The 24,350-nt window shown below is 48.3% G+C and overlaps 1 protein-coding gene across 1 annotated transcript in view; it reads right to left on the bottom strand.

Moving 5' to 3' along the window:
* olfm3a (olfactomedin 3a) overlaps positions 1–24,350 on the bottom strand; it is a 78,276-nt gene that overhangs the window by 47,218 nt on the left and 6,708 nt on the right. The window contains exons 3-4 of the mRNA XM_038793574.1: positions 5,936–6,091; positions 1,390–1,609 (exon numbers count right to left, since the gene is read on the bottom strand). Coding sequence (XP_038649502.1) covers positions 1,390–1,609; positions 5,936–6,091 — 376 coding nt within the window. The remainder of the gene's footprint in view (positions 1–1,389; positions 1,610–5,935; positions 6,092–24,350) is intronic.

The raw sequence follows: 24,350 nt of genomic DNA on the forward strand, positions 1-24,350 counted from the left end.
AGCGTCAGTGCAGACTCGCCGGGAAGGGTGGGGGATTGGGCCGATGTGGAGTGCTCTTTCCGAGCGTCAGTGCAGACTCGCCGGGAAGGGTGGGGGATTGGGCCGATGTGGAGTGCTCTTTCCGAGCATCAATGCAGACTGGCTGGGAGGGGTGGGGGATTGGGCCGATGTGGAGTGCTCTTTCCGAGCATCAGTGCAGACTGGCCGGGAGGGGTGCGGGATTGGGCCGATGTGGAGTGCTCTTTCCGAGCGTCAGTGCAGACTCGCCGGGAAGGGTGGGGGATTGGGCCGATGTGGAGTGCTCTTTCCGAGCGTCAGTGCAGACTGGCTGGGAGGGGTGGGGGATTGGGCCGATGTGGAGTGCTCTTTCCGAGCGTCAGTGCAGACTCGCCGGGAAGGGTGGGGGATTGGGCCGATGTGGAGTGCTCTTTCCGAGCATCAATGCAGACTGGCCGGGAGGGGTGCGGGATTGGGCCAATGTGGAGTGCTCTTTCCGAGCGTCAGTGCAGACTGGCTGGGAGGGGTGGGGGATTGGGCCGATGTGGAGTGCTCTTTCCGAGCGTCAGTGCAGACTCGCCGGGAAGGGTGGGGGATTGGGCCGATGTGGAGTGCTCTTTCAGAGTGTCAATGCAGACTCGCCGGGAAGGGTGGGGGATTGGGCCGATGTGGAGTGCTCTTTCAGAGCGTCAGTGCAGACTGGCTGGGAGGGGTGCGGGATTGGGCCGATGTGGAGTGCTCTTTCCGAGCGTCAGTGCAGACTCGCCGGGAAGGGTGGGGGATTGGGCCGATGTGGAGTGCTCTTTCCGAGCGTCAGTGCAGACTCGCCGGGAAGGGTGGGGGATTGGGCCGATGTGGAGTGCTCTTTCCGAGCGTCAGTGCAGACTCGCCGGGAAGGGTGGGGGATTGGGCCGATGTGGAGTGCTCTTTCCGAGCGTCAGTGCAGACTCGCCGGGAAGGGTGGGGGATTGGGCCGATGTGGAGTGCTCTTTCCGAGCGTCAGTGCAGACTCGCCGGGAAGGGTGGGGGATTGGGCCGATGTGGAGTGCTCTTTCCGAGCGTCAGTGCAGACTGGCTGGGAGGGGTGGGGGATTGGGCTGATGTGGAGTGCTCTTTCCGAGCGTCAGTGCAGACTGGCTGGGAGGGGTGGGGGATTGGGCTGATGTGGAGTGCTCTTTCCGAGCGTCAGTGCAGACTCGCCGGGAAGGGTGCGGGATTGGGCCGATGTGGAGTGCTCTTTCAGAGCGTCAGTGCAGACTGGCTGGGCTGAATAGTCTCCTCCGTGATGCAGTGATTCTGTGCTGTACGGCTACATTCAGCATTCAAGTTAGGGTCAGTTACTTTTTCTCAGCAATTCAAGTTGCAACATTATTCCAAATATTATAAACTCACAGAGTTTCTTCATGCAGTCGTGCAGTCTGCTCTCCAGGTTAAGGACTCTCTGCTGTAGCTCATCATAGTCATAAGCTCCGATTTCCTCCTGAATCTCAGTCAGCACTGCAGACAGATTCCTCACCTCATCTTTGAACTGAATGATCAGTTTGCTGTCCGTTTTATATTGTTCCAGGACAGGGATCAGTGGGAGTAATTCTTCCATCTTTTCTTTCAGCTCCTAAAAAGTTCGACAAGTCAAAATCCAAGATTCACCTTTTATTTTTCACTCAGGGGAAATAGAGAACAAAAATAAGAGAACAACATCACCCTGTCTGCTCAAACACAGGGGTTTGAAGTGTATTTGTTTCAATGCCAGAAGTATAGCAGGTAAGGCTGATGAACTTCAAGCACTTATTAGTACTTGGCTATCACAGAAACATGGCTAAAGGAGGGGCAGGATTGGCAGCTGAACGTTGAAGGATATAGATGCTTCAGGATAGATAGAAGGGGATATAAAAGGGTTGGGGGAGTAGCATTACTGGTTAAGGAGAATATTATAGCCGTACTGCAGGAGGACACCTTGGAGGGCTCATACAATGAGGCATTCTGGGTAGAGCTCAGGAACAGGAAGGGGGCAATCACAATGTTGGGGTTTATTACAGGCCCCCCAACTGCCAGCGAGAGATGGAGGAGCAGATAGGTAGAGAGATTCTGGATAGGTGCAAAAGTAACAGGGTTGTTGTGGTCGGGGATTTTAACTTCCCCAATATTGACTGGGACTCACTGAGTGTTGGGGGTTTGGATGGGGCAGAGTTTGTAAGGTGTATCCAGGAAGGCTTATTGATGCAATATGTAGATAGTCCAACTCGGGAAGGGCCAGTACTGGACCTGGTATTGGGGAATGAGCCTGGACAGGTGGTTGAGGTTTCAGTAGGGGAAGATTTTGGGAGTGGTGACCACAATTCTGCAAGTTTTAGGGTACATTTGGACAGGGATGAGGGTAACCCTCGCGTTAAGGGGCTAAACTGGGGAAAGGCAAATTCCGATAACATTAGACAGGATTTGAAGAATTTGGATTGGGTGTGGCTGTTGGATTGGAAATCAACATCGGACATGTGGGAGTCTTTCAAGCGACAGTTGATTAGGGTTCAGGAAAGTCATGTTCCTGAGAGAACGAAGGATAAGTATGGGAAGTTTAGGGAGATTATCATAATGAGGGATATTGTAAACCTCGTCAAAAAGAAAAAGGAGGCGTTTGTATGGTCTAGAAGGGTGGGAACAGTCAAAACCCTTGAGAAGTATAAAGAAAGTAGGAAGGTACTGAAGTGGGAAATTAGGAGGGCTGGGAGGGGTCATGAAAAGTCCTTGGCAAGTAGGATTAAGGTGAATCCCAAAGTCTTTTATTCATATATAAGGAGCAAGGGGGTAACTAGAGAAAGGATTGGCCCACTCAAGGAAAAAGGAGGAAAGTTATGCCTGGAGTCAGAGAAAATGGGTGAGATTCTTAACGAGTACTTTGCATCGGTATTCACCAAGGAGAGGGACAAGACGGATGTTGAGGTTAGGGATGGATGTTTAAATACTCTAGGTCAAGTCGGCATAAGGAGGGAGGATGTGTTGGGTATTCTAAAAGGCATTAAGGTGGACAAGTCCCCAGGTCCGGATGGGATCTATCCCAGGTTACTGAGGGAAGTGAGAGAGGAAATAGCTGGGGCCTTAACAGATATTTTTGCAGCATCCTTGAACACGGGTGAGGTACCTGAGGACTGGAGAATTGCTAATGTTGTCCCCTTGTTTCAGAAGGGTAGCAAGGATAATCCAGGGAATTATAGACTGGTGAGCCTGACGTCAGTGGTAGGGAAGCTGCTGGAGAAGATACTGAGGGATAGGATCTATTCCCATTTGGAAGAAAATGGGCTTATCAGTGATAGGCAGCATGGTTTTGTGCAGGAAGGTCATGTCTCACCAACTTAATAGAATTCTTTGAGGAAGTGCCAAAGTTGATTGATGAGGGAAGGGATTTGATAAGGTTCCTCATGGTAGGTTGATGGAGAAAGTGAAGTCTCATGGGGTCCAGGGTGTACTAGCTAGATGGATAAAGAACTGGCTGGGCAACAGGAGACAGAGAGTAGTAGTGGAAGGGAGTTTCTCAAAATGGAGAACTGTAACTAGTGGTGTTCCACAGGGATCCGTGCTGGGACCACTGTTGTTTGTGATATACATAAATGATCTGAAGGAAGGTATAGGTGGTCTGATTAGCAAGTTTGCAGATGACACTAAGATTGGTGGAGCAGCAGATAGCGAGGAGGACTGTCAGAGAATATAGCAAAATATAGATAGATTGGAGAGTTGGGCAGAGAAATGGCAGATGGAGTTCAATCCAGGCAAATGCGAGGTGATGCGTTTTTGAAGATCCAATTCAAGAGCGAACTATACGGTCTAAAAGCCCTGGGGAAAATTGATGTGCAGAGAGATCTGGGTGTTCAGGTCCATTGTACCCTGAAGGTGGCAACGCAGGTCGATAGAGTGGTCAAGAAGGCATACAGCATGCTTGCCTTCATCGGACGGGGTATTGAGTACAAGAGTCGGCAGGTCATGTTACAGTTGTATAGGACTTTGGTTAGGCCACATTTGGAATACTGCGTGCAGTTCTGGTCGCCACATTACCAGAAGGATGTGGATGCTTTAGAGAGGGTGCAGAGGAGGTTCAGCAGGATGTTGCCTGGTATGGAGGGTGCTAGCTATGAAGAAAGGTTGAGTAGACTAGGATTGTTTTCATTAGAAAGACGGAGGTTATGGGGGGACCTCAATGAGGTCTACAAAATCGTGAGAGGTATGTACAGAATGGATAGCAACAAGCTTTTTTTGTGGAAGTTGATTCTTGGGTAGGGTGTGTGGACTGTCTGGGTCATGGTCACATTGAAAAGGAGGCAGTATTGGATCTTTTAAAAGATATTAACGTAGATAAATCTTCTGGGCCGGATGGGATTTACCCCAGAATACTGAGGGAAGCAAGGGAGGAAATTGCTGAAGCCTTGACTGACATCTTTGTATCCTCATTGGCTACAGGTGAGATCCCAGAGGACTGGAGAATAGATAATGTGGAACCGTTGTTTAAGAAAGGTAGCTGGGATAATGCAGGAAACTATAGGCCGGTGAGCCTCACGTCGGTAGTAGGTAAATTGTTGGAGAGAATTCTCAGGGACAGGATTTATATCCGTTTGGAAACAAATGGCCTCATTAGTGATAGACAGCATGGTTTTGTGAAGGGGAGGTCGTCCCTCACTAACTTGATCGAGTTTCTTGAGGAGTTGACAAAGATGATTGATGAGGGGAGGGTGATGGACGTTGTTTACATGGGCTTCAGTAAAGCCTTTGAGAAGGTGCCTCATGGCAGACTGGTACAAATGGTGAAGTCACACGGGATCAGAGGTGAGGTAGTAAGGTGGATACAGAACTGGCTTGGTCACAGATGGTAGAGGGTAGCAGTAGGAGGGTGTTTTTCTGAATGGAGGGTTGTGACTAATGGTGTTCCACAGGGATTGGTGCTGGGGCCTCTGCTGTTTGCAGTATACATAAACAATTTGGAGGAAAATGTGGCCGGTCTGATTAGTAAGTTTGCGGATGACACCAAGGTTGGTGGAGTGGCCGATAGTGTTGAGGATTGTCAGAAGATACAGCAGGACATAGATAGGTTGGAGACTTGGGCAGAGAAATGGCAAATGGCGTTTAATCTAGAAAAATGTGAGGTAATGCATTTTGGTAGGTCTAACATCGAGGGGAAATATACCGTAAATGGCAAAACTCTTAGGAACATAGAAAGTCAGAGAGATCTGGGCGTGCAGGTCCACAGATCTTTGAAGGTGGCAACACAAGTGGACAAGGTAGTGAAGAAAGCATACGGAATGCTTGCCTTCATTGGACGGAGCATCGAGTATAAAAACTGTCATGTTGCAGTTGTATAGAACCTTGGTAAGGCTGCACTGGGAATATTGCGCACAATTCTGGTCGCCATACTACCAGAAGGATGTGGAGGCTTTGGAGAGGATGCAGAGGGGGTTTACCAGGATGTTGCCTGGTCTGGAGGGTGTTAGCTATGCGGAGAGGCTGAATAGATTTGGACTGTTTTCATTAGAAAGACGGAGGTTGAGGGGTGACCTGATAGAGGTCTACACGATTATGAGAGGCAAGGATAGAGTGGATGGGCAGGCACTCTTTCCCAGGGTGGAGGGATCAGTCACCAGGGGGCAGAGGTTTAAGGTCCGTGGGGAAAAGTTTAGAGGAGATGTGGGAGGCAGGTTTTTTTACACAGAGGGTGGTGAGTGTCTGGAATGCGTTGCCAGGGGAGGTTGTGGAAGCCGATACATTAACGGCGTTCAAAAGGCATCTTGACAAACACATGGATAGGATGGGTATAGAGGGAGACGGCACAAGGAAGTGCTGAGGGTTTTGGCAAAGGTTGGTATCATGACCGGTACAGGCTTGGTGGGCCGAAGGGCCTGATTCTGTGCTGTATTGTTCTTTGTTCTTCTTTGTTCACTGATAGTAAAATATTGAGTCCTACCTGGAAATGTTTTGTGAGGAGTGTCTTCCGGTCATCTTCAATTTGTCGAAATTTCCCCTTCAGCCCCTTCATTTGTGTTTCCATTTTTAACACATACTGAAAGTCCCTCTGTGTCCTCAGGTTCAGGACCTCAATAGATTGGGACATGTTCTGCACCTTTGGCCAAACAATAAACAAGGAGAATCTCACCACAACACAAACTTTAAAAAGAGGGTGGATGCCAAAGCTCCCACCACACTTTTGCAAAAATGCACTAGAGTTTTTCCCAGTGTCTGACCAATCTGACTGAACATTTAGAAAGACAAAGCCCAATCCACCATTGTCAGTGTTGGTTTATGAAGGCTAAGTTATTCTTGACAAACCCGCTTGGGTTCTTTGAGGATGTAACCAGCAAGGTGGATAATGGGGAACCTGTGGATGTGGTGTATTTAGACTTCCAGAAGGCATTTGTCAAGGTGCTGCATAAAAGACTGACCCAGAAGGTGAGATCGCAGGGGATTGGGGGAGAGTACTAAATTGGATTGAGGATTGGTTGACTGACAGCGAGTAGAGGGTCAGGTTAAATCATAGAATTTACAGTGCAGAAGGAGGCCATTCGGCCCATCGAGTCTGCACTGGCTCTTGGAAAGCGCACCCTCCCCAAGCCCACACCTCCACCCTATCCCCATAACCCAGTAACCTCACCCAACACTAAGGGCAATTTTGGACACTAAGGACAATTTATTATGGCTAATTCACCTAACCCGCACAGTTTAGGACTATGGGAGGAAACTGGAGCACCCGGAAGAAACCCACGCAGACACGGGGAGAACGTGCAGACTCCGCACAGTGACCCAAGCCTAGAATCAAACCTGGGACCCTGGAGTTGTGAAGCAACTGTGCTAACCACTATGCTACCGTGCTGCCCACGGTCCTTCTCTGGCTGGTGAACTGTAACTAGCGGGGAACCGCAGGGGTCAGTCCTCGGACCTCAACTGTTTACAATCTGTATAAATGATCTGTAAGGGGGACAGAGTATAACACAGCAAAATTTGCGGATGATACTAAAGTAGGTGGGAAAGCAGACAGTGAAGAGGAGCGTGCTGGTTGGCTGAGTGAAAGTGCTTTCGGAGTTGGGTGGAAACAGGGAGTTAGGTGGAACTGGGAGAAGAGGCAACAAGGGAGAGAGAGCTGATTGGTAAGTAGTGGGTAAGGTTGATAAATCTTTACAACTTCTATCACTTTTATGGTTTGAAAATCTGTTGTGTGTTCATAATCTGCAAGGGCTATAATTGGTAGTTACGAGGATAAAATGAAATTAAATGAAAATCGCTTATTGTCACGAGTAGGCTTCAAATGAAGTTACTGTGAAAAGCCCCTAGTCGCCACATTCCAGCGCCTGTTCGGAGAGCCTGGTACGGGAATTGAACCGTGCTGCTGGCCTGCTTGGTCTGCTTCCAAAGCCAGCGATTTAGCCCTGTGCCAAACCAGCCCCAAGGAGAAGGAAAGAAGGGCCCGAGAGAAATGGATATGATCTGATAGTAAGCATTTTCCAAAGGTTTAATTTCAGGGTACGTCATGGCAGCAGATCGGAAAGCTTTGGTTTGCTCCTCTTACTCTATGTGGGAGATTGGGAATATTTCCAGTGCCCAGGGCCAGCATGTGTGCAGGGAGTGCTCCAGGTTTCGAAGCTGGAGCGGCGGCTCGGGACACTGCAGCATCAGTGAGTAGGGGTGTGTTGTGGATAGCACGTATAGAGAGGTGGTCACACCGCAGGCTCAGACTCTGCAGGCAGGAAGGGAATGGGTGACCACCAGACAGAGCAAGAGAGCGAGGCAGGCAGTTTGGATACTGTTGGGGGGAACGGCCTCTCAGGGGAAAACAGCAACAGCCAAACTCGTGGCACCACAGTTGGTTCTTCTGCAGAGGGGAGGGATAATAAATGTAAGAGTGCAATAGTTATCGGGGATTCAATTGTAAGGGGCATAGACAGGAATTTCTGTGGCCGCAAACGAGACTCCAGGATGGTATGTTGCCTCCCTGGTGCTAGGGTCAGGGATGTCTCGGAGCGGGTACAGGACATCCTGGAGGGGGAGGGTGAACAGCCAGTGGCCGTGGTACACTCGGTACAAACGACATAGGGAACAAAAGGGATGAGGTCCTAATAGCAGAATATTGGGAGTTGGGAAGGAAGTTGAGAAGTCGGACCTCAGGATTACTCCCAGTGCCACGTGCTAATCAGAGTAGAAATAACAGGATATATCGGATGAATACGTGGCTGAAGTGATGGTTTCAGGGGGAGGGTTTCAGATTCCTGGGGCATTGGGACCGGTTCTGGGGGAGGTTGGACCTGAACAAACTGGACGGGTTACACCTGGGCAGGACTGGAACTGATGTCCTCGGGGTGGGGGGAGGGTGTATTTACTAGAGTGGTTGGGGCGGGTAATATGGCAGGGGGATGGGAACCTCTGCAAGGAGTCAGAGGAGGTGGAAATAAGGATAAAAACAAAAGACAGAAAGGGGAATAAGAAAAGTGATAGGCAGAGAAACAAAAAGCCAGATTCAAACAGGACCACTGTGAAAAATATTGGGCGTGGGACAAGTAATGTTAAAAAGACAAACTTAGTGCGGCACGTGGCACAGTGGTTAGCATTGCTGCCTACGGCACTGAGGACCCGGGTTCAAATCCAGGCCCTGGGTCACTGTCCGTGTGGAGTTTGCACATTCTCCCCGTGTTTGCGTGGGTTTCACACCCACAACCCAAAGATGTGCAGGGTAGGTGGATTGGCCATACTAAATTGCCCCTTAATTGAAAACAAAATAATTGGGTACTCTAAATTTAAAAAAAGACAAACTTTAATGGCTTTGTGCCTTAATGCGCGGAATATTCGCAATAAAGTGCAGGAACTAATTGCACAAATAAACGTAACTGGGTATGATATTGTCGGGATTATGGAGACATGGCTGCAGGGTGACCAGGGGACCTGAATGTCCAGGTGTATTCAGTATTTGGAAAGGACAGACAAAAAGGAAAAGCGGTGGGGTTGCATTTCTGGTTAAAGAGGAAATTAACACCATAGTGAAGGAGGATATTAGTTCTGACAATGTGGAATCTGTATGGGTAGAGTTGAGAAATACCAAGGGGCAAAAAAGATTAGTGGGCGTTGTGTACAGACCCCCAAACTGCAGTGATATTGTTGGGAATGGCATCAAACAGGAAATTAGAGCTGCATGTGATAAAGGAACATTTGTAATTATGGGTGATTTTAATCTGCATATAGATTGGGCAAATCATATTAGCCACAATATCACAGAGGATATCACAATAGTACCTGGAGTGTACATGCGGCCGTTTTCTGGATCAATATGTTGAGGAGCCAACTAGAGAACAGGCCATCTTAGACTGGGGACTGTGTAATGAGAATGGAATCATTGGTGTTGTGACAATGGGGTTGAGCGACCATAACATGATAGAATTTTTCATCAAGTTGGAGAGTGAAGTAGTTGACTCTGAGACTAGGGTCTTGAATCTTAACAAAGGTAACTATGATAAAATGATGCATGAGTTGGCTATGATCAATTGGGGAATGTTACTTAAAGGATGACAGCGGATAGGCAATGGCAAACATTCAAAGAGCATATGGAAGAACTTCAACAATTGTTTATTCGTGTTTGGCACAAAAGTAAAACGGGAAAGGTAGCCAATCCATAGCTTACAAGGGAAATTAGGGATTGCACACACACTGATCAGGGCCGGAAAGATGGGACAGGTTGTGCTGGAATGCCCATATAGCTGATGGGTCGGCTGGGGCCAGAGGACACCCAGGGTACGACCGAGAGCAGCAGGTTTAGAGCAGGCTGTCAGCCGTGTGACAACCTTGCCGGCTGCGGTAATGGTGTTATGTACCCGACAACTCTGTCCCCACAGCCCACCTCTTGTCCACTCCCCACCATTCCCCCCAGCCCTGGCAGAAGACCCCCAGCCATCAGAACGACTGTTGGCGAATGATGACGGTGCTGGACACTGTCTGTATGTCCTCTCTCTCTCTCAGCAGCCATCACGCCCGTTTCACGACCGTTGAGAGCACACATGGACCTCGGCATCGAAACTCGGCCCATCGGAGGTGGAGCATCGTGGGCGGGCCTGCTAATGAGGTGCAAATGGGGTTGCAACTGCTCACGGCGTGTGTTGCAATGACATCATTTTTGAGGAGGCGGAGCATCGCGATTCAGCGACAAACCCTAACCTGCCACAATTTTGGTGTCGGGACCTACTCTCCGCCTGATCGCACGCCCCGATTTCGGCATCGGCCAACGGAGAATCCCGCCCCATATCTCCAAATTTGCAGATGACACCAAGTTGGTGGGAGGGTGAGCTGTGAGGAGGATGCAGAGATCCTTCAGTGTGATATGGACAAGTTGAGTGAGTGGGCAAATGAATGGCAGATGCAGAATAATTTGGAGAAATGCGAGGTTAATAGGAATGACCCTGGTAATTATAGGCCAGTTAGTCTTACTTCAGTGGTCGGTAAGTTAATGGAAAAGGTCCTGAAGGATAGGATTTATGACCATTTGGAAAGATGCAGCTTAATCCGGGATAGTCAACATGGATTCGTGAAGGATAAGTCTTGCCTCACAAATTTCATTGAGTTCTTTGAGGAGGTAACTGAGTGTGTAGATGAAGGTCGAGCAGTTGATGTCGTATACATGGATTTCAGTAAGGCGTTTGATAAGGTTCCCCATGGTCGGCTCATGAAGAAAGTAAGGAGGTGTGGGATAGAGGGAAATTTGGCCAATTGAATAAGTAACTGGCTATCACATAGAAGACAGAGGGTGCAGGTGGATGGAAAATTTTCAGACTGGAGACCAGTTACCAGCGGTGTACCACAGGAATCAGTGCTGGGTCCTCTGTTATTTGTGATTTTTATCAATGACTTGGAGGAGGGGGCTGAAGGGTGGGTCAGTAAATTTGCTAATGACGCCAAGATTGGTGGAGTAGTGGATGAGGTGGAGGGCTGGTGTAGGCTGGAAAGAGACATTGATAGGATGCAGAACTGGGCCGGAAAATGGCAGATGGAGTTTAACCCTCACGGTAGCATGGTGGTTAGCATCCATGCTTCACAGCTCCAGTGGTCCCAGGTTCGATTCCCGGCTGGGTCACTGTCTGTGTGGAGTCTGCACGTCCTCCCCGTGTGTGCGTGGGTTTCCTCCGGGTGCTCCGGTTTCCTCCCACAGTCCAAAGATGTGCGGTTTAGGTGGATTGGCCATGCTAAATTGCCCGTAGTGTAAGGTTAATGGGGGGATTGTTGGGTTACGGGTATGCGGGTTATGTGGGTTTAAGTAGGGTGATCATTGCTCGGCACAACATCGAGGGCCGAAGGGCCTGTACTGTTCTATGTTCTATGTTCTAAGTGCGAGGTGATTCATTTTGGTAGAAAAAATTTGAATGCGGATTACAGGGTCAACGACAGGGTTCTGAGGAATGTGGAGGAACAGAGAGATCTTGGGGTTCATGTCCACAGATCTCTGAAGGTTGCCACTCAAGTGGATAGAGCCGTGAAGAAGCTTATAGTGTGTTAGCGTTTATTAACAGGGGTTTATTTAAGAGCCGTGGGGTTATGCTGCAACTGTACATGACCCCGGTGAGACCACATTTGGAGTACTGTGTGCAGTTCTGGTCACCTCACTATAGGAAGGATGTGGAAGCATTGGAAAGGGTGCAAAGGAGATTTACCAGGATGCTGCCTGGTTTGCAGGATAGGTCTTATGAGGAAAGGTTGAGGAAGCTAGGGCTTTTCTCTTTGGAGCGGAGGAGGATGAGAGGCGACTTAATAGAGGTTTATAAGATGATGAGGTGGATAGATAGAGTGGACGTTCAGAGACTATTTCCTCGGGTGGATGTAGCTGTTACAAGCGGGCGTAACTATAAGATTCAGGGTGGGAGATATAGGAGGGATGTCCGAGGTAGGTTCTTTACTCAGAGAATGGTTAAGGTGTGGAATGGACTGCCTGCTGTGAGAGTGGAGTCGGACACTTTAGGAACTTTCAAGCGGTTATTGGATAGGCATATGGAGCCCACCAGAATGATAGGGAGTGGGATAGCTTGATCTTGGTTTCGGACAATGCTCGGCACAACATCGAGGGCCAAAGGGCCTGTTCTGTGCTGTACTCTTCTGTGTTCTATGTTCTCCACTTCGGTAGCAAAAACAAGAAGGCAGAATATTATCCGAATGGCGATAGATAAGGAGAGGGGAATGTGCAACAAGACCTGGGTGCCCTCGTACACCAGTCACTGAAGGTAAGCATGCAGCTACAGCAGGCGGTACAGAAGGTATGTTGGCCTTCATAGCCAGAGGATTCGAGTACAGGAGCAGGGATGTCTTGCTGCAATTATACAGGGTCTTGGTGAGGCCACACCTGGAATATTGTGTGCAGTTTTGGTCTCCTTTCCTGAGGAAGGATGTTCTTGCTTTACCAGATTGATTCCTGTGATGGTGGGACTGATGTATGAGGAGAGATTGAATCGTTAGGATTGTTCTCGCTGGAATTCCGAAGAATGAGGGGGAATCTCATAGAAACCAGTAAAATTCTAACAGGACTGGACAGGGTAGATGCAGGAAGGATGTTCCCGATGGGGACAGGGTAGATGCAGGAAGGATGTTCTCGATGGGGACAGGGTAGATGCAGGAAGGATGTTCCCGATGGGGACAGGGTAGATGCAGGAAGGATGTTCCCGATGGGGACAGGGTAGATGCAGGAAGGATGTTCCCGATGGACACAGGGTAGATGCAGGAAGGATGTTCCCCGATGGGGACAGGGTAGATGCAGGAAGGATGTTCCCGATGGGGACAGGGTAGATGCAGGAAGGATGTTCCCGATGGGGACAGGGTAGATGCAGGAAGGATGTTCCCGATGGGGACAGGGTAGATGCAGGAAGGATGTTCCCTATGGGGACAGGGTAGATGCAGGAAGGATGTTCCCCGATGGGGACAGGGTAGATGCAGGAAGGATGTTCTCGATGGGGACAGGGTAGGTGCAGGAAGGATGTTCCCGATGGGGACAGGGTAGATGCAGGAAGGATGTTCCCAATGGGGACAGGGTAGATGCAGGAAGGATGTTCCCGATGGGGACAGGGTAGATGCAGGAAGATGTCCCCGATGGGGACAGGGTAGATGCAGGAAGGATGTTCCCGATGGGGACAGGGTAGATGCAGGAAGGATGTTCCCAATGGGGACAGGGTAGATGCAGGAAGGATGTTCCCGATGGGGACAGGGTAGATGCAGGAAGGATGTTCCCGATGGGGACAGGGTAGATGCAGGAAGGATGTTCCCGATGGGGACAGGGTAGATGCAGGAAGGATGTTCCCGATGGGGACAGGGTAGATGCAGGAAGGATGTTCCCGATGGGGACAGGGTAGGTGCAGGAAGGATGTTCCCGATGGGGTCAGGGTAGATGCAGGAAGGATGTTCCCGATGGGGACAGGGTAGATGCAGGAAGGATGTTCCCGATGGGGACAGGGTAGATGCAGGAAGGATGTTCCCGATGGGGACAGGGCAGATGCAGGAAGGATGTTCCCGATGGGGACAGGGTAGATGCAGGAAGGATGTTCCCCGATGGGGACAGGGTAGGTGCAGGAAGGATGTTCCCGATGGGGACAGAGTAGGTGCAGGAAGGATGTTCCCGATGGGGACAGGGTAGATGCAGGGAGGATGTTCCCGATGGGGACAGGGTAGATGCAGGAAGGATGTTCCCGATGGGGACAGGGTAGATGCAGGAAGGATGTTCCCGATGGGGACAGGGTAGATGCAGGAAGGATGTTCCCGATGGGGACAGGGTAGATGCAGGAAGGATGTTCCCGATGGGGACAGGGTAGATGCAGGAAGGATGTTCCCGATGGGGACAGGGTAGATGCAGGAAGGATGTTCCCCGATGGGGACAGGGTAGATGCAGGAAGGATGTTCCCGATGGGGACAGGGTAGATGCAGGAAGGATGTTCCCGATGGTGGGTGTGTCCAGAACCAGGGGGCACAGTCTGAGGATACGGGGGAGACCATTTAGGACGGAGATGAGGAAACATTTCTTCACCCAGAGAATGGTCGGCCTGTGGGATTCATTACCACAGGAAGCAGTTGAGGCTAAAACATTGTATGGTTTCTAGCAGCAGTTAGATATCGCACTCAGGGTGAAGATGATCTAAGGGATATGGGGGGGGAGGGGGGAAGTCGGGATGAGGCTGTTGAGTTGGATGGTCAGCCATGATCATAATGAATGGCGGAGCAGGCTCGAAGGGCTGAATGGCCTCCTCTTGCTCCTATTTTCTATGTTTCTATAACGATTTTACAGAAGGTTATACACAAGCTAGGAGAATGGACCAAAGTTTGGCAGATGGAGTTTAGTGTGGATAAGTGTGAGGTTATCCATTTTGGCCAAACAAATAGTCAGACCAATTATTATCTAAATAAAAAGCAGATTCAGAATGCATCTGGGCAGAGGGATCTGGGCGTCTTTGTTCATGAATCACAGAAAGTCAGTCTGCAGCTACAGCATAAACAAAGAACAAAGAACAGTACAGCACAGGAACAGGCCCTTCGGCCCTCCAAGCCTGTGCCGACCATGCTGCCCGTCTAACCAAAAACCTCTACCCTTTTGGGGTTTAGCACAGTGGGCTAAACAGCTGGCTTGTAATTCAGAACAAGGCCAGCAGTGCGGGTTTAATTCCCGTACTGGCCTCTCTGAACAGGCGCGGAATGTGGAGACTGGGGGCTTTTCACAGTAACTTCATTGAAGCCTACTTGTGACAATAAGCGATTATTATTATTATTATTTTTGTACCAGTCTGCCATGAGGGACTTTGTCAAAGGCCTTACTGAAGTCCGTGCAGACAGCATCCACTGCTCTACCTGCATAAATCACCTTTGTCACTTCCTCGAAAAACCCGATCATGTTAGTGAGATACGACCTTCCCTTCACAAAACCACGCTGCCTCTCGCTAATCAGTCCATTTGCTTCCAAATGGGAGTAAATCCTGTCTCGAAGAATCCTCTCCAATAATTTTCCTACCACTGACCTAAGGCTTACCGGCCTTTAACTTCCTGGATTACACTTGCTACTCTTCATAAGCAAAGGAACAACTCCAGTCCCCTGTAATTAACCTAATTTAAAAGGCAAATGGAATGTTAATGTTTATTGCAAAAGGACTGGAGTATAAAAGTAGAGAAGTGTTGTTGCAATTGTATAGAGTGTATGTGAGACCACATCTGGAGTATTGGGTCCAGGTTTGGTCTCCTTATTTGAGGAAGGATGTGGTGGCGTTGGAGGCAGTTCAGAGGAGGTTCACCAGATTGATTCCGGGAAGGAAAGGGTTAACGTGTGAGGAGAGATTAAACAGTTTGGGTTCATACTCGCTGGAGTTTAGAAGGATGAGAGGGGATCTGATCGAGGTGTACAAGATACTAAAAGGGATTGACCAGTCATGATACTAACCTTTGCCAAAACCCTCAGCACTTCAATGTGTCAATTCCCTCTATACCCATCCTATGTGTTTGTCAAGATGCCTTTTGAATGCCGTTAATGTATCTGCTTCCACAACCTCCCCGGCAACGCGTTCCAGGCACTCACCACCCTCTGTGTAAAAAACCTGCCTCACACATCTCCTCTAAACTTTGCCCCACAGACCTTAAACCTATGCCCCCTGGTGACTGACCCCTCCACCCTGGGAAAGTGTGCCTGCCCATCCACTCTATCCATGCCCCTCATAATCTTGTAGCCCTCTATCGGGTCACCCCTCAACCTCCGTCTTTCTAATGAAAACAGTCCGAGTCTATTCAGCCTCTCCACATAGTGAACACCCTCCAGACCAGGCAGCATCCTGGTAAACCTCCTCTGCCCCCTCCACATCCTTCTGGTAGGGTGGTGACCAGAATTGTGCGCAATGTTCCAAATGCGGCCTTACCAAGGTTCTATACAACTGCAGCATGACTTGCCAGTTTTATACTCGATGCCCCGTCCAATGAAGGCAAGCATTCCGTATACTTTCTTGACTACATTGTCCTCTTTTATTGCCACTTTCAAAGATCTGTGGACCTGCACATACGGATCGCTTTGACTTTCTATGTTCCTCAGAGGTTTGCCATTTACGGTAGACCTTTGTTAGACCTACCAAAATGCATCACCTCACATTTGTCCGGATTAATCTCCATTTGCCATTTCTCTGCCCAAGTCTCCAACCTATCTATGTCCTGCTGTATCATCTGACAATCCTCAACACTATCTGCCACTCCACCAACCTTGGTGCCATCCGCAAACTTACTAATCAGACCGGCCACATTTTCCTCCAAATCGTTTATGTCACTAGTCACAACCTTCCATTCAGAAAAACACCCTTCTACTGCTACCCTTTGCCTTCTGTAACCGAGCCAGTTCTGTATCCATCTTACCACCTCACTTCTGATCCCATGTGACTTCACCATTTGTACCAGTCTTGCATGAGGCACCTTGTCAAAGGCTTTACTGAAATCCATGTAAACAATATCCACTGCCCTCCCCTCATCAATCATCTTTGTCACCTCCTCAAAAAACTTGATCAAGTTAGTGAGACAAGATCTCACATTCGTATACACTCATAATTGTATACCCTCCCAATCAAAGAACAAAAAACAATGCAGCACAGGAACAGGCCCTTCGGCCCTCCATGCCTGTGCTGACCATGGTACCTGCCTAAACTAAAACCATTTGCACTTACAGAGTCCGTATCCTTCCATTCCCACCCTATTCATATATTTGTCTCGATGCCCCTTAAATGCCGCTATTGTACCGGCTCCCACCACCTCCCCAGGCAGCGCGTTCCATATATTTACCTCCCTCTGTGTAAAAAACTTGCCTCACACATCTGTTCTAAACTTTTCCCCAAGCACCTTAAATGAAATGAAAATGAAAATGAAAATCGCTTATTGTCACGAGTAGGCTTCAATGAAGTTACTGTGAAAAGCCCCTAGTCACTACATTCCGGCGCCTGTCCGGGGAGGCTGGTACGGGAATCGAACCGTGCTTCTGGCCTGCTTGGTCTGCTTTAAAAGCCAGAGATTTAGCCCAGTGAGCTAAACCAGCCCCTCTGTGAGGGGCCTATGTCAAATCTATGTCCCCTAGTACTTGACTCTCCTTCCCTAGGGAAGAGCATCTGATTATCCACTCTGTCCGTGCCACTCATAATCCTGTAGACCTCTATCAGGTCGCCTCTCAACCTCCGTCATTCCAGGGAGAACAAACTGAGTTTATCCAACCTCTCCTCATAGCTAATGCCCTTCATACCAGATAACATCGTAGTAAACCGCTTCTGTACCCTCTCCAAAGCATCCACATCCTTCTGGTAATGTGGCAACCAGAATTGTACACAATATTCCAGATGAGGCTGAACTAAGGTCCTGTACAGCTTCAACATGACTTGCCAATTTTTATATTCAATGCTCCGACCGATGAAGGCCAGTATGCTGTACGCCATCTTGGGTATGATTACTGTGCGTACGCCCCGGTGACGCCGATTTTTGATGCCTGGAGAATCTCCGAACCGGCGCCGACCGCAATTTCGGCGTCGGGCTGCAGAGAATCCAGCCCAGGATCTGTGCACATTTAGAAGTGAATGGCCTTATTAGCGACACACAGTTCTGTATCCAACTAGCCAGCTCTCCTCTGATCCCGTGTGATTTCAGCTTTTGTCCCAGTCTGCCATTAGGCACCTTGTCAAAGGCTTTACTGAAGTCCATGTAAACAACATCTACTGCTTTTCCCTCATTCTATCATCTTTGTCAATTTCTCAAAAAACTTGATCAAATTCGTGAGGCACGACCTCCCTTCACAAAACTATGCTGCCCAGTCGGAAGGACAGAGTGGATGGTAAGGGAGGTGGTGTTGCTCTGTTATTTAAGGATGACATCCGGGCAATAGTAAGGGATGACATCGGTGCTATGGAGGATAAGGTTGAATCCTCCATAGCACCGGTTGAATCCATTTGGGTGGAAATCAGGAATAGTAAGGCGAAAAAGTCACTGATAGGAGTAGTCTATCGGCCACCAAATAGTAACATTATGGTGGGGCAGGCAATAAACAAAGAAATAACTGATGCATGTAGAAATGGTACAGTAGTTATCATGGGGGATTTTAATTTACATGTCGATTGGTTTAACCAGGTCGGTCAAGGCAGCCTTGAGGAGGAGTTTATAGAATGTATCCGCGATAGTTTCCTAGAACAGTATGTAATGGAACCTACGAGGGAACAAGCGGTCCTAGATCTTGTCCTGTGTAATGAGACAGGATTGATTCATGATCTCATAGTTAGGGATCCTCTCGGAAGGAGCGATCACAATATGGTGGAATTTCAAATACAGATGGAGGGTGAGAAAGTGAAATCAAATACTAGTGTTTTGTGTTTAAACAAAGGAGATTACAATGGGATGAGAGAAGAACTAGATAAGGTAGACTGGGAGCAAAGACTTTATGGTGGAACAGTTGAGGAACAGTGGAGAACCTTCCAAGCGATTTTTCACAGTGCTCAGCAAAGGTTTATACCAACAAAAAGGAAGGACGGTAGAAAGAGGGAAAATCGACCGTGGATATCTAAGGAAATAAGGGAGAGTATCAAATTGAAGGAAAAAGCATATAAAGTGGCAAAGATTGGTGGGAGACTAGAGGACTGGGAAATCTTTAGGGGGCAACAGAAAGCTACTAAAAAAGCTATAAAGAAGAGTAAGATAGAGTATGAGAGTGAACTGGCTCAGAATATAAAAACAGACAGCAAAAGTTTTTACAAATACATAAAACAAAAAAGAGTGGCTAAGGTAAATATTGGTCCTTTAGAGGATGATAAGGGAGTTTTAATAATGGGAGATGAGGAAATGGCTGAAGAACTGAACAGGTTTTTTTGGGTCGGTCTTCACAGGGGAAGACACAAATAAAATGCCAGCGACTGATAGAAATGAGGCTATGGCAGGTGAGGACCTTGAGAGGATTGTTATCACTAAGGAGGTAGTGATGGGCAAGCTAATGGGGCTAAAGATAGACAAGTCTCCTGGCCCTGATGGAATGCATCCCAGAGTGCTAAAAGAAATGGCTAGGGAAATTGCAGATGCACTAATGATGATTTACCAAAATTCACTAGACTCTGGGGTGGTCCCGGTGGATTGGAAATTAGCAAACGTGACACCACTGTTTTAAAAAGGAGGTAGGCAGAGAGCAGGAAATTATAGGCCAGTGAGCTTAACTTCGGTAATAGGGAAGATGCTGGAATCTATCATCAAGGAAGAAATAGCGAGGCTAGAAATTGTCCCATTGGGCAGACGCAGCATGGGTTCATAAAGGGCAGGTCGTGCCTAACTAATTTAGTGGAATTTTTTGAGGACATTACCAGTGCAGTAGATAATGGGGAGCCAATGGATGTGGTATATCTGGATTTCCAGAAAGCCTTTGACAAGGTGCCACACAAAAGGTTGCTGCATAAGATAAAGATGCATGGCATTAAGGGTAAAGTAGTAGCATGGATAGAGGATTGGTTAATTAATAAAAAGCAAAGAGTGGGGATTAATGGGTGTTTCTCTGGTTGGCAATCAGTAGCTAGTGGTGTCCCTCAGGGATCCGTGTTGGGCCCAGAATTGTTCACAATTTACATAGATGATTTGGAGTTGGGGACCAAGGACAATGTGTCCAAGTTTGCAGATGACACTAAGATGAGTGGTAAAGCGAAAAGTGCAGAAGATACTGGAAGTCTGCAGAGGGATTTGGATAGGTTAAGTGAATGGGCTGGGGTCTGGCAGATGGAATATAATGTTGACAAATGTGAGGTTATCCATTTTGGTAGGAATAACAGCAAACGGGATTATTATTTAAATGATAAAATATTAAAACATGCCGCTGTGCAGAGAGACCTGGGTGTGCTAGTGCATGAGTCACAGAAAGATGGTTTACAGGTGCAACAGGTGATTAAGAAGGCAAATGGAATTTTGTCCTTCATTGCTAGAGGGATGGAATTTAAGACTAGGGAGGTTATGTTGCAACTGTATAAGGTGTTAGTGTGGCCACACCTGGAGTATTGTGTTCGGTTTTGGTCTCCTTACTTGAGAAAGGACGTACTGGCACTGGAGGGTGTGCAGAGGAGATTCACTAGGTTAATCCCAGAGCTGAAGGGGTTGGATTATGAGGAGAGGTTGAGTAGACTGGGACTGTACTCATTGGAATTTAGAAGGATGAGGGGGGATCTTATAGAAACATTTAAAATTATGAAGGGAATAGATAGGATAGATGCGGGCAGGTTGTTTCCACTGGCGGGTGAAAGCAGGACTAGGGGACATACCCTCAAAATAAGGGGAAATAGATTTAGGACTGAGTTTAGGAGGAACTTCTTCACCCAAAGGGTTGTGAATCTATGGAATTCCTTGCCCAGTGAAGCAGTTGAGGCTCCTTCATTACATGTTTTTAAGGTAAAGATAGATAGTTTTTTGAAGAATAAAGGGATTCAGGGTTATGGTGTTCGGGCCGGAAAGTGGAGCTGAGTCCACAAAAGATCAGCCATGATCTAATTGAATGGCGGAGCAGGCTCGAGGGGCCAGATTGCCTACTCCTGCTCCTAGTTCTTATGTTCTTATGTTCTTATCACTAATAAGTCCATTTGCTTCCAAATGTGAGAAAATCCTGTCTCTAAGAATCTTTTCCAATAATTTCCCACCACTGACTTAAAGCTCACCGGCCTATAATTTCCTGGATTATCCCTGCTGCCCTTCTTAAACAATGGAACAATATTGGCTACTCTCCAGGCCTCTGGAACTTCACCTGTAGCCAATGAGGATACAAAGATTACTGTCAAGGCCCCAGCAATTTCCTCCCTTACCTCTCTCAGTTTTCTGGGGTGAATCCCATCAGGCCCTGGGGACTTATCTACTTTAATGCTTTTTAACACCTCCTCTTTATTAATATCAACATGACTCAGAATACCTACATAATCGCACACCCTCATAATTAGAACATAGGACATAGAATACAGAACATTACAGCGCAGTACAGGCCCTTCGGCCCTCGATGTTGCGCCGACCTGTGAAACCCCTCTAATGCCCATCTGCACTATTCCGTTATCGTCCATATGTCTATCCAATGACCATTTAAATACCATTAATGTTGGCGAGTCCACTACTGTTGCAGGCAGGGCATTCCACGCCCTTACTACTCTCTGAGTAAAGAACCTACTTCTGACATCTGTCCGATATCTATCTCCCCTCAATTTAAAGCTATGTCCCCTTGTGCTGGACATCTCCATCCGAGGAAAAAGGCTCTCACTGTCCACCCTATCTAATCCTCTGATCATCTTGTATGCCTCAATTAAGTCACCTCTTAACCTTCTTCTCCCTGACGAAAATAGCCTCAAGTCCCTCAGCCTTCCCTCATAAGATCTTCCCTCCATACCAGGCAACATCCTGGTAAATCTCCTCTGCACCCTTTCCAATGCTTCCACATCCTTCCAAAATGCGGCGACCAGAACTGTACACAATACTCCAAATGCGGCCGCACCAGAGTTTTGTACGGCTACAACATGACCTCATGACTCCGAAACTCAATCCCTCTACCAATAAAAGCTAACACACCGTACGCCTTCTTAACAACCCTCTCAACCTGGGTGGCAACTTTCAGGGATCTATGTACATGGACACCGAGATCTCTCTGCTCATCCACACTACCAAGCATCTTACCATTAGCCCAGTACTCTGCCTTTCTGTTATTCCTTCCAAAATGAATCACCTCACACTTTTCTGCATTAAACTCCATTTGCCGACCTGTCAGCCCAGCTCTGCAGCTTATCTATGTCCCTCCTTAACTTGTAACATCCTTCTGCACTGTCCACAACTCCACCGCCTTTAGTGTCATCTGCAAATTTACTCACCCATCCTTCTACGCCCTCCTCGAGGTCATTTATAAAAATGACAAACAGCAGTGGCCCCAAAACAGATGCTTGTGGTACACCACTAGTAACTGGACACCAGTCTGAAAATTTCCCATCAACCACCACCCTCTGTCTTCTTACAGCTAGCCAATTTCTGATCCAAACTGCTAAATCACCCTGAATCCCCAGCCTCCGTATTTTCTGCAGTAGCCTACCGTGGGGAACCTTATCAAACGCTTTACTGAAATCCATATACACCACATCAACTGCTTTACCCTCATCCACCTGTTTGGTCACCTTCTCAAAGAACTCGATAAGGTTTGTGAGGCACGACTTACCCTTCACAAAACCGTGTTGACTATCAAATTACTCCTTTCCAGATGATTATCCATCCATTCTCTTATAAACCTTTCCAAGACTTTGCCCACAACAGAAGTAAGGCTCACTGGTCTATAGTTACTGAGGTTGTCTCTACTCCCCTTCTTGAACAAGGGGACAACATTTGCTATCCTCCAGTCTTCTGGCACTATTCCTGTAGACAATGATGACATAAAGATCAAAGCCAAAGGCTCAGCAATCTCCTCCCTAGCTTCCCAGAGAATCTAAGGATAAATCCCATCCGGCCCAGGGGACTTATCTATTTTCACACTTTCCAGAATTGCTAACACCTCCTCCTTATGAACCTCAAGCCCTTCTAGTCTAGTAGCCTGTATCTCAGTATTCCCCTCGACAACATTGTCTTTTTCCTGTGTGAATACAGACGAAAAATATTAATTGAGCACCTCTCCTATCTCCTCGGACTCCACGCACAACTTCCCACTACTGTCCTTGACTGGCCCTACTCTTACCCTAGTCATTCTTTTATTCCTGACATATCTATAGAAAGCTTTAGGGTTATCCTTGATCCTACCTGCCAAAGACTTCTCATGTCCTCGTTTAGCTCTTCTTAGCTCTCTCTTTAGAGCCTTCCTAGCTAACTTGTAACTCTCAAGCGCCCTAACTGAACCTTCACGTCCCATCTTTACATAAGCCTCCTTCTTCCTCTTGGCAAGTGATTCAACTACTTTAGTAAATCACAGTTCCCTCGCTCAACCACTTCCTCCCTGCCTGACAGGTACATACTTATCAAGGACACGCAGTATCTGTTCTTTGAACATGCTCCACATTTGCATTGTGCTCATGCCCTGCAGTTTTCCTCTCCAACCGATGCATCCTAAGTCTTGCCTCATCGCATCATAATTGCCTTTCCCCCAGATATAACTCTTGCCCTGCGGCATATACCTATTCCTTTCCATCACTAAAGTAAACGTAATCAAATTGTGGTCACTATCACCAAAGTGCTCACCTACCTCCAAATCTAACACCTGTCCTGGTTCATTACCCAGTACCAAATCCAATACGGCCTCGCCTCTTGTTGGCCTATCTACATACTGCATCAGGAAACCCTCCTGCACACATTGGACAAAAATGGACCCATCTAAAGTACTCGATCTATAGCGTTTCCAGTCAATATTTGGGAAGTTAAAGTTCCCCATAACAACTACCCTGTTACTTTCACTCCTATCCAGAATCATCTTTGCAATCCTTTCCTCTACATCTCTGGAACTTTTTGGAGGCCTATAGAAAAGCCCTAACAGGGTGACCTCTCCTTTCCTGTTTCTAACCTCAGCGCATTCTACCTCAGTAGACGAGTCCTCATCAAACATCCTTTCTGCCACCATAATACTGTCCTTGACCAGCGCCGGCCCTAGGGTTGCTGGCGCCCCGGGCAAGCTGAACATCGGAGGCGGGGGGGGGGGGCAGACCCGAGGGGGGGGCGGACCCGAGGGGGGGCGGACCCGAGGGGGGGCGGGGGGGGCGGACCCGAGGGGGGGCGGACCCGAGGGGGGGCGGGGGGGACCGAGGGCGGGGCGGGGCGGACCCAAGGGGGGTGCGGGGGGGACACCGAGGGGGGGGGGAGCGGACCGAGCGGGGGGGGCGGACGGCCACCGCGCATGCGCTGGTTGGCACCGGCCCAACTGCGCATGCGCGGGACCCGAGTCTCTGGCGCCCCCTAGCACATGGCGCCCCGGGCGACTGCCCGAGTTGCCGGTGCCTTGAGCCGGCCCTGTCCTTGACTAACAATGCCACCCCTCCCCCTCTCTTACCACCTTCCCTGAGCTTACTGAAATATCTAAACCCCGGAACCTGCAACAACCATTCGTGTCCCTGCTCTATCCATGTCTCCGAAATGACCACAACATCGAAGTCCCAAGTACTAACCCATGCCGCAAGCTCACCCACCTTATTCCAGATGCTCCTGGCATCGAAGTAGACGCACGTTAGACCACCTTCCTTCCTGCGGTACACTCCTGCAACTTTGAAACCTTACTCATGACCTCACTACTCTCAGCTTCTTGTGTACTGGAGTTACAATTCAGGTTCCCAATCCCCTGCTGAACTAGTTTAAACCCTCACAACTGCATACCCTCACAATCTTGTACCCTCACAATCGTATACCCTCACAATCGTGAACCCTCT

This window comes from Scyliorhinus canicula, chromosome 4 (genome assembly GCF_902713615.1).
Source record: "Scyliorhinus canicula chromosome 4, sScyCan1.1, whole genome shotgun sequence".
Taxonomy (NCBI): domain Eukaryota; kingdom Metazoa; phylum Chordata; class Chondrichthyes; order Carcharhiniformes; family Scyliorhinidae; genus Scyliorhinus; species Scyliorhinus canicula.